Genomic DNA, 9578 nt, shown 5'->3' on the forward strand with positions numbered 1-9578 from the left:
ATAGGGTACACTGAATGATTGTTGATTTGAGATACTTAACATCGCTGAAAAACCTCAGGAACCTTAATCTTCCTTTTTCTGTTGGTCTTTTTTTCACATCTCTTCCCTTCAATGGGGAAATGTACAGGCACATACACTCACATTTCAAATTAATCAACTTTTATTCCATTTCATAGAAAGCAATGTTACAATTCAATCATCAGATTTTGGTGTAAAAGTGCTGAACAATAAAATAAAAGTCAACATCATTCAAAGAAAAACCCACCAGGAGCAATCTTGATCGACACACACTTACATTTACTAAGTTTAATACCTTTTTGCATTGACAGGAAAGTGAGACAAAACTCCCATTGCACAGCAATGTTACCTGACCTGACACACTGAATACAACCTATGCAAAGTGCTGTGCACTACACAGATTCCTCATCACAATCATAGTTGTTCCACTGTAGATCAGACTACAATTGAAGTCTGGCAGTTTGAAGATATAACAGTAAGACTTGAGTAGGTTGCAAAAAAAACTCTGGGATACCCAAACTTCCAGACTATATGAATGTGCTATTCCAGAAACATAGTGTTATTTTCTGTATCGTGTGTAGTCATTGCTATGTGGTTTGGCTTCCCTGCCTCCATGGTGCACTCCGCCGCTTGGTGTTCACATGATGGGGTAACTGGCCAGGTTGGCAATGCCACATGCATTCCCGCGGTTACGTGCCATCATGATGTAGCCCTGTTTGCCCCAGCTCTCGCTCCAGCTGTTAGAGAGGGGGGAGAGCAAGAGAGAGAGAGAGAGAGAGAGAGAGAGAGAGAGAGAGAGAGGATAAAGAGGATGAATCGTGGTTTTGAAAAGATACATTTCAAGTCAACGTGTTACCTGATGCCATTGAATAAACCAAGTGCATTGTGACCCACCTGTTCTTGACGATCCAGAATTTCACACCCTTGGCAGTTTGTCCATAGCCCACTGCAAGCACGGCGTGGTTGATGTCATCCTTGTTGCAGTTGGGGTCGTAGTACACGCCTGAGTAAATGACAGTGTAAAGGAATGAGCTTCAATAAGCTTTAAGAGAAGTGCTTTAGGAGTCTACTGGCATGTGTTGTGTGTTAGACCACTACAAGTGGTTGATTCTTCTATCTATGGTACTTGGAGGCAGAATGTCACTCACCTCTCTGGTAGAATTGGAAGGTGGAGAGGGTGGCATCAATGCCCACAGCCACAGGCCCCACTTTGACTACAGCCTTGGTCAGTGCCCACTCGTCTCCCTCAGGGATCTCCTTGAACCCGCGACACTGAGCACCCATGCCAGACGCGTTGTAGACACACTGCTCATCCTGTAGACAGAGTGGTACACATGGATTGGTTTATTTATGATTCAGATTCTGATTGTTTAATAGTCACATGTACAGGATTGCAGGTGTGATTGCAGGGTACAGTGAACATCTTAGGCTTCAAGCTCCAACATGCAGGACTAAGTGAAATAAAATAATGAAAATGGTAATAAAAACAATAGAAATAGCACTATATACATAATAACAACTGTGGCAGTGGTGAATAAATACATGGTCATTGGGGTGGAGGCAGAGTAAAGACTGTTGGGGGGGTGGGGTAGAATGACCATAGGGGGAGCAGCAGCATGATCATTGAGTGGAATCAAAACTAAAAAGTAATAATAAACATATTAACAACTGCAACAGTGATGAATGTTGGGGTGGGGGCAGAGTAAAGACTGTTGGGGGGGTGGGGTAGAATGACCATAGGGGGAGCAGCAGCATGATCATTGAGTGGAATCAAAACTAAAAAGTAATAATAAACATATTAACAACTGCAACAGTGATGAATGTTGGGGTGGGGGCAGAGTAAAATCCATTGGGGAGTGGGGGAACATCAGGAGAAAGAATGTCCATAGGGAGAGTAGCAGGTAAGATAAGTGAGAGTTGAAGATGTGGGGGGGGTGTCAATTTGCGGGGAGTAGCGGGGGGATGTCCATAGGGGGCGTAGCAGGGGGGAGCAGATAGTTGACTAGTGGTGGCTGTTCAGCAGCCTGATGGACTGAGGGTAGAAACTATAGGCCAGTCTTTCAGTTTTTGCCATGATGCTCCTGTATTGCTCGCGTCTGAGTGATTGAAGAGGGGAAAACAGGGCATGGATTGGATGGCTGGGATCCCCAATGATCTTCTTGGCTTTCCTGTGACACCTGGTGTTCTAGATGTCCTGTAGGGCAGGCAGTGTGCACCCAATGGTGCGTTCGGCTGCACGTATTTGCCGTACCAGGCTGTGATGCAACCCGACAGTACACTCTCGACGGTGCTTCTGTAGAACACTGTGAGGGCCCTCGGGGACATGCCAAATTTCTTCAGCATCCTGAGGTTGAAGAGTCGCTGCCTTCTTCACTACGGTGTCCGTGTGGTTAGACCATTTCAGCTTCTCTGAGACGGCCGTCTCCACAGCAGACCGTCTCCACGGCGGCCCCGTTGATGGGGATGGGGGCGTGTCCAGCCTGGTTCCTCCTGAAGTCCACAATCAGCTCCTTTGTTTTGCTAACGTTGAGGGAGAGGTTGTTTACCTGGCACCACGCCGTCAGAGTGCCTATATCCTCCCTGTAGGCTGTCTCGTCGTTGTTGGTGATCAGGCCTACTGACTTTCCACTATAGCTGGTCTTGGTACTATGTTGCTACTGTACATTTCTAGCAAATTACTAATAACTTTCATAGCACCTTGGTAGTGGTGTGTTCTGTATATCCTGGGAAAATGTGGACAACTACAGAAGTGGTAAAGAAAGAGTTGCCAGTGTGGTATGTTTTTTACATACAAGCAAAGTACTAAACAATATGGAAGTGAGCAAAGTGCTTGTGTTGTTTGTAGTTAGGCCATTGGAGAATACATAAGACCATGGATGTCACCACTTCCCGGAATTGGCCACAGAAATACATTTTAGGACTTTTTGGTGAACAGCATGTGATTATTATCTTGTTTTAGTTGAAGAGCATTTGATGTGATAGCTCAATCAGAAACTGCAGCTGTCATCCAGCACATTCCAACTTACCTGGCGTGTTGTAAGAAAACACTGACAGAAAATGTCATTTCAACAAACTAAAACAGTTGAACAAACTAAAACGACAGTCACATTCTGTTTCAATCTCAGCCAAACCATGCCCCTACCTGGCCAAGGTAAGGGTAAGCCTCCTCTGTGTCGATGCCTCCGTTTTCCTCAACGTATTCGAAGGCGTTGGTCATGTAGCCTCCACCACAGCCATTGTTCTCAGTGACACAGTCCACCAGGTTCTGTGGGCTGAGGTCTATCAGTTTGCCTGTGGTCTTTGCCAGCTGGCCCTCCAGGGCCCCTGCAGAGCTGAAGGCCCAGCAGGAGCCACAGGAGAGCTGAGAAAGAGAGGACATAAACATTTACATTAGGGTCAGAGCGGCCTTCTCCAATTTGTCCATCAGGTGGTGCACTTTGACAGAGAGTCAAAGGCCCTGATTGAAAAAAAAATTTCAGAGGGTTTCAGCAAATAATGTTTTTTTCGTCTGCCCTCAGAACGTCTGTAGTTATCAAATTCACCACTAGAGGGTAGACATACTGCACTCACACCTCACTATCACATCCCTCCTGAACCTGACAGCTCTTTGTTGATACCACAGACTATTAGTGCTCATGTAAAGTGACCTACTGTTCATTAATGGTATAAATCTAGGGCTAATCTCCTAGTGTTCCCTGGTAGCAAAGATGTACTCCATATTTCAGCCTGGGTACTTAATGTACCACTTAACTAAATACCATGTTGACATGAATAATAAATAATGCCTTAGTGTCCAATTAGATCATAATGAGTAATTACCTTTCATAATCAAACATTCTTTACTTGTCTAAGTCAATTAGACAAACCATGGGTTTTTATTGTCCTAGACAGGTTATGTGACTGTACTGTAACTGTGATAATTTGCTACCTCAAGAAAACAAAGAGGCCTGACTAAACTGACTGAAAGCAAGGAGGAATATGAAATCAGTTCTTTGTAACCCAGTGTTTCCCCTAAACATTTTCAGATGGCACCCCGCCTAGACTGTTGCTCTCTACCTAAAACCATTATTTTGGCCTCAATTAAGCTTGTTTGAACATTTTGGTGCAATAAATCTAGGAAATAAGAAATACATCTAGGGGAAACAGTGGACTTGAGTGACAGCTCGTTGTTGTTTGCATCCTCTAACCTGGTTCTTGACTGGGGTCACCATGCCCTTCTTGCGGTAGTCGATGGACCTGGGGAGCTTCACCACATTGTTGTCAGGGATCCAGGTGTTGCTACGGTCCCTGTTCATGGGCACCTGGAGGCCAGTCAGCTTCTCAGCTATCTCCTCTGACGTCTGAGGAGAGGGATGCGGATGAGGATGAATGCACAGCAATAGACTATGAACCATTTACCCACTATGAGTAGGGACAAGTGGTTCCATGTTTATAGTCCAGCAGTTATCATATTAAAAAAGCAATGGCTTATTAATCCCATTGGAGATCATGAAATAAAAAATGAAATAAAAACGGACACAATTTACATAATTTTAAACCCATCATGCCCTGATACGAGTACGAGTGCTAAAACATGTTAGGTTACTGCTAGTCTCTGTGAAACTTGAAGTACTATACATCCTTGTTTTATTTACAGAACATCTCAACATTGAAGTGAAACTGACATTCAGATGAACTGATCTCTGTGTACTCCGATGGATAAGAAATGGACAAAGCATTAATGAGTGTCATAGAAGCCACTCAGTAAAAGTCAAGCTGCTATATAACAGGTTGTTTTTCCCTACCATTTTAATCTACAGCCCGTTCAGGGATTTCAAGTCTCACACTAACACAGTCATCACTCATGACCCAACCTGACATGCATGTCACGGCTAGATTTAATGTTCACTAACCTAACAACCTCCATTTGAATCAGTAAGCCATTGAGTGAGTAAAAACACAGATGGCTGTGCTCTGCATCAGCTAAAAGCCACTAGTCTATTCTGTGCTTGATCTTGTTTGTGAAATAAAACCATAACTACAACTTGAGGGACATTCCCCTATTTGAAACACATACCCAAAATGATAAGCCTTGGACAGTAGGGAGACAATGGTTAGAAAGGATAACTGAGGACAACAAACACAAAATAGTTTCCCTCTGACATATCATTCACCGTGCTTTCACACAGAGTTACATAGACCCTTTCTTAGACCCTCCCATTTTTTGTACTTTTTCTCCATGTACGCAACAACAACAAAAATCACCCATAGAGGATGTGGCTCACTAACTCACCATGTCTCCCAGGTGGTTCATGCCCAGCTCGTACGAGTGAATGCCCAGAGCGGCCTCCTCATTGTGGGCTTCGATCAGACGCATGTTCTTCTCCCAGATGGTTCTACGGATCGCCTCCTCCCCCTACCATGAAAACATCAACAAAACACAACTGTCAATCATACAGCTGGCCATTCGTGTGTTCTTTGGTCCCTGTGCTCACAGTCTCCACAGTGCAACTGAACTGGTTCGTAGAGACACAAAATGGTGGAGGTGAAAGGTAGTTAGGAAAATATGTATTGTCAACTCTTTACAGAGCCTTCGATCACTCATTACAGTGTGTGAGGAATGATGCTTCAAAGCTGGATGTAGTAGGGGAAAAAGTGCTGTCTTGTGTTTTCTGCTGAGGAATGTGCTCACCGTAAATTGTGGGGGACACACATCCTGAAGCAGTGAGGCCCAAACATTGTCTTGTAAGGTCAAGTTAGCTTATAGCACTGAAATACTTGTGTTCCTAACAGCTTGGCTGATAACTCTTTACTGTAAAAACAAGGAAGTTGACATTCTGAACGGAGGATTTAGTTCTCATGTTTCCTGCTTTTCTTGCTTGCAAGGTATAATAACAAAACATTTCAAGGGAGAACAACACATACAGAAGCTTTCCACAATAGTTTGTAAACTATTGACTTAAAGACAACAGTGTTCTCATATGTATAAGTGACACACTATATTATAATGTCATGATGATGAATTGCTTTGATATTCAAAAGCACTTCCACCGTCAAAGCAAATAAGAAACATCATGAGTATTTGTTATCCAAGGCTGAGGTAATCATTCTGTAATTACCAACCTTTAGAGGAACGGGCAGAATTTAAACAAAAACCACTGCATAAATGTGAGGAGTAGGTAGCCAGGCAGCCAGAAAGACGGACACTCACCAGGCCGTTGTACTCTCTCAGGTGGGTGGTCTTCCAGGAGTCCCACTGTGCTTCCAGTGACATCTCGTTCAGGGGATGGGCTAGGACTGAGCCCAAGAACAGCAGTACACAACCACACAGCAGCATTCTGAGAAAAGACAAAAGGGCTACTTTAGTCATTGATGTATACATATTACATTGATAAATACAATTAGATAATTGCATTATGCATTATATTTCTACATTTCAATATTGTGGCAGCACCTAAGAGTCTAGACAAACCCAAGGAAGGGCACTAATTACAGTACAAATACAGAAATGGTTGTTGACTTTCATACTGACAACATAACATCCATAAGAGAGGTGAAGTGAATTGGGCTTCAGTTCATATTTTTTTCGCTCTGCCTCATTATTATGAGGTGTCATAACAAAAGACAGTATCTCTATGTTCTATGGGAAATTCCTCAGATCATTCATAGGGAACTTCATGCTACTGTATAGACCTTTGCTGCACAGTAATAATGCTTGCAACTTAGGGTTTACTTCATGTTTAATATTCCCATTGTTTCATGGTGCTATAAATTAATGTAGGCTATACAGGCTATAAAGGTTTCATAGTTAACTTTAGAACTGTTTCATTTCTATGATAAATGTTTGACTACACCATGACCAACGTGCATTCTTTGTTGCAACAGAATATAGTACACTTATAATCACATCACTGCTCTGCAATGTTTTAACTATAAAACAAACAAAGTCTACTATTTGTCGAAATGCAGTGATTATCAATGTTATTTTTAACAACTAATTCGATGTGGTAATTGTTTTATGGAAACAAAATCCCAAGTGAAACTGAAAGTTCTAAGGAACATAATTCTACAAAATGCCTGCTTGAAAAAATAATGTAGACATAAAGGCAACATCAAAAGTTTGCGGATTTAAGAAATTGAAAAAACGTGGAGTTGACAAATTCTACCTTGGTCGTAGACTTGAAGAGAAGATGTCGGATGAATTCCTTTGACCAGTTGTTTCCCTACGATGAAGTAGGTCACTGTGTGAGCAGTTATATAGTCTGCAGTTTGAGGAAGTGCAAAGGGAGCTCTAAATTTAGGAGGGGAAAAAGTTTCCGCAAAGGGGAATTACATCTGGATTCGCTCACCTAAAGGAGCCAACCAGATGATGTCAGGTGTCAAATTGCAGGGGCGTCTCTAACTTTTAAGTCAATTTTTAACATTGCAATAGGCCTTTATTCGCTGTGCACATTTATCTCAGTCGCATAGGTGTATAACAAGTGTATAACGATTATTTGAATTAAAAGATGTAGGCAAGCAGTAGCCTCTAACTGTTTATTTAGAATATTCAGAAAATAAAGAAAGTGAATGATTGTGAATATATATCAAACAACAAAATATTTGTATAGTATTGATTATTTCAGAATGAGTCTACGTTGTAAATTACATAATGGTGTAATGCAAAAAAAAAAAATACTAGGCATGCTGGTAAAATTGAGGGTATTGAGGGTGAGTGGGGTGGTGTTGTCTGGTGGTGGGGGGATAGGCCATTTGGATAACTTTGGACCTTCACTTTGGATAGCTGATGTAACAGTATAACTTTAGACCGTCCCCTCGCCCATACCCGGGCGCGAACCAGGGACCCTCTGCACACATTAACAACTGACACCCACGAAGCATCGTTACCCATCGCTCCACAAAAGCCGCAAGTGACGTCACCGATTGAAACGCTATTTAGCGCGCACCACCGCTGACTAGCTAGCCGTTTCACATCCGTTACACTGAAGCAAAGTTGAATTTTTCCATGTGACTCAAATCAGGGTTAAGTATAATATATACTGTATACAAGTTTCAAGGTGGCCTCTCTATATAGAATGTGACATACTGTCTGTAGCAAATCCCAACAATTCTATGCTATGGTCCCCCCTTCTGCATATGATCACCATTGCTCTGAAGTTCAAACGGGTACTTCCGTGTGTTAGTCAACCCCCTGTGGTCCTGAGCCAATGTGTCAGGGCTGTGTGTATATGTAGACTGTCTCATGATGTTAGGTACATGCAGTCAGACATGACTCTACATGCTTAAATCACCCCTTAAAAAAGAATGCATCTCGTGACATACACTCAACAATGAGAACAACACACTAAACTGCATGTTGATTACTCACACTTGTTCATGTAAAATGGGGCCCCATTCAACCCAAACTGTTCTCCTGTGCTGACTGAATGCATGTTTAAGTGGATTTCCTCAAATTTTTGCATCGTAAGAACATGTTTCTTGGTCAAATCCATTTTTTATAAGACATTATCATTATTTCAACATAAAACACTAGATAACAGAATAAAGATGTTTAGCTCTCTCTGTTTCAAAAGTAGAAGGTTGATGTTTAAGGTCAAGCCATGTGGAGTCTCGAGTATGAGAGTCATTCATGTGCAAGGGAGCTAGCCTGGCATTCGTCAATGACCATTTGTAATCTGTCTGATCTCTGGTATAGACTTGGGCACCTGAAGCATATGCCCTTGGCACTCCGGAGCTCACTGGGCAGCAGAATGAGACTTAAGCTCCTTTAAGACTCTTTCAGGCACTGTTTGATTGGGCCAGCCACTCTAGATAATGAGACCAGGACTGTCTGCGTCGTTCAACCAGCAGTCCCCCTCTCAGGTCGAGAACATGTCATGGTGATGTGGTGATGTGTGTGTATGTGTTTGTGTGTGTGTGTGCGTGCATGTGCATGTGCATGTTGGTGTGTTTGTGGAGTGGGGGGCGTTGGTATTTTATTAGGTATTTTCTGATTGACCATGTTTATGTGACAATGCCAATACTTGAATTAACTTGAATTCCAATGGAGGGTTCACTTTGAAATTGCTAAGCAAACAAATTAAATGTGAGAAATATAATATAGTATACTACATATACAGTACCAGTCAAAGTTTGGACACACCTACTCATTTAAGGGTTTCTCTTTCTTTTTACTATTTTATACATTGTAGAATAATAGTGAAGACATAAAAACTATTAAATAACCCATATGGAATCATGTAGTAACCAAAAAAGTGTTAAACAAATTAAAATATATTTTATATTTGAGATTCCTCAAAGTAACCACCCTTTGTCTTGATGACAGCTTTGCACACTCTTGGCATTCACTCAACCAGCTTCACGAGGAATGCTTTTCCAACAGTCTTTAAGGAGTTCCCACATATGCTGAGCATAACTCAGCTTCACTCAACTCATCCCAAACCATCTCAATTGGGTTGAGTTTGGGTGATTGTGGAGGCCAGGTCATCTGATGCAGCACTCCATCACTTTCCTTCTTTGTCAATAGGCTTTACACAGCCTGGAGGTGTGTTTTGGGTCATTGTCCTGTTGAAAAACAAATG

The 9578-nt window shown here is 42.1% G+C and overlaps 1 protein-coding gene across 1 annotated transcript; it reads right to left on the reverse strand.

Moving 5' to 3' along the window:
• Window positions 1–142: 142 nt before the first annotated feature.
• ctsk (cathepsin K) lies at window positions 143–7397 on the reverse strand. The gene is made up of 8 exons (XM_036945823.2): window positions 7164–7397; window positions 6209–6335; window positions 5291–5413; window positions 4206–4358; window positions 3161–3379; window positions 1167–1332; window positions 913–1021; window positions 143–755 (listed from the first exon to the last, which is right to left on the reverse strand). Exons 2-8 carry the CDS (start codon window positions 6332–6334, stop codon window positions 656–658), a joined length of 996 nt encoding a protein of 331 aa, XP_036801718.2. The 5' UTR covers window position 6335; window positions 7164–7397; the 3' UTR covers window positions 143–655.
• Window positions 7398–9578: the final 2181 nt, after the last annotated feature.

Source organism: Oncorhynchus mykiss, chromosome 2 (assembly GCF_057628025.1).
Source record: "Oncorhynchus mykiss isolate SJ-2025 chromosome 2, ASM5762802v1, whole genome shotgun sequence".
Taxonomy (NCBI): domain Eukaryota; kingdom Metazoa; phylum Chordata; class Actinopteri; order Salmoniformes; family Salmonidae; genus Oncorhynchus; species Oncorhynchus mykiss.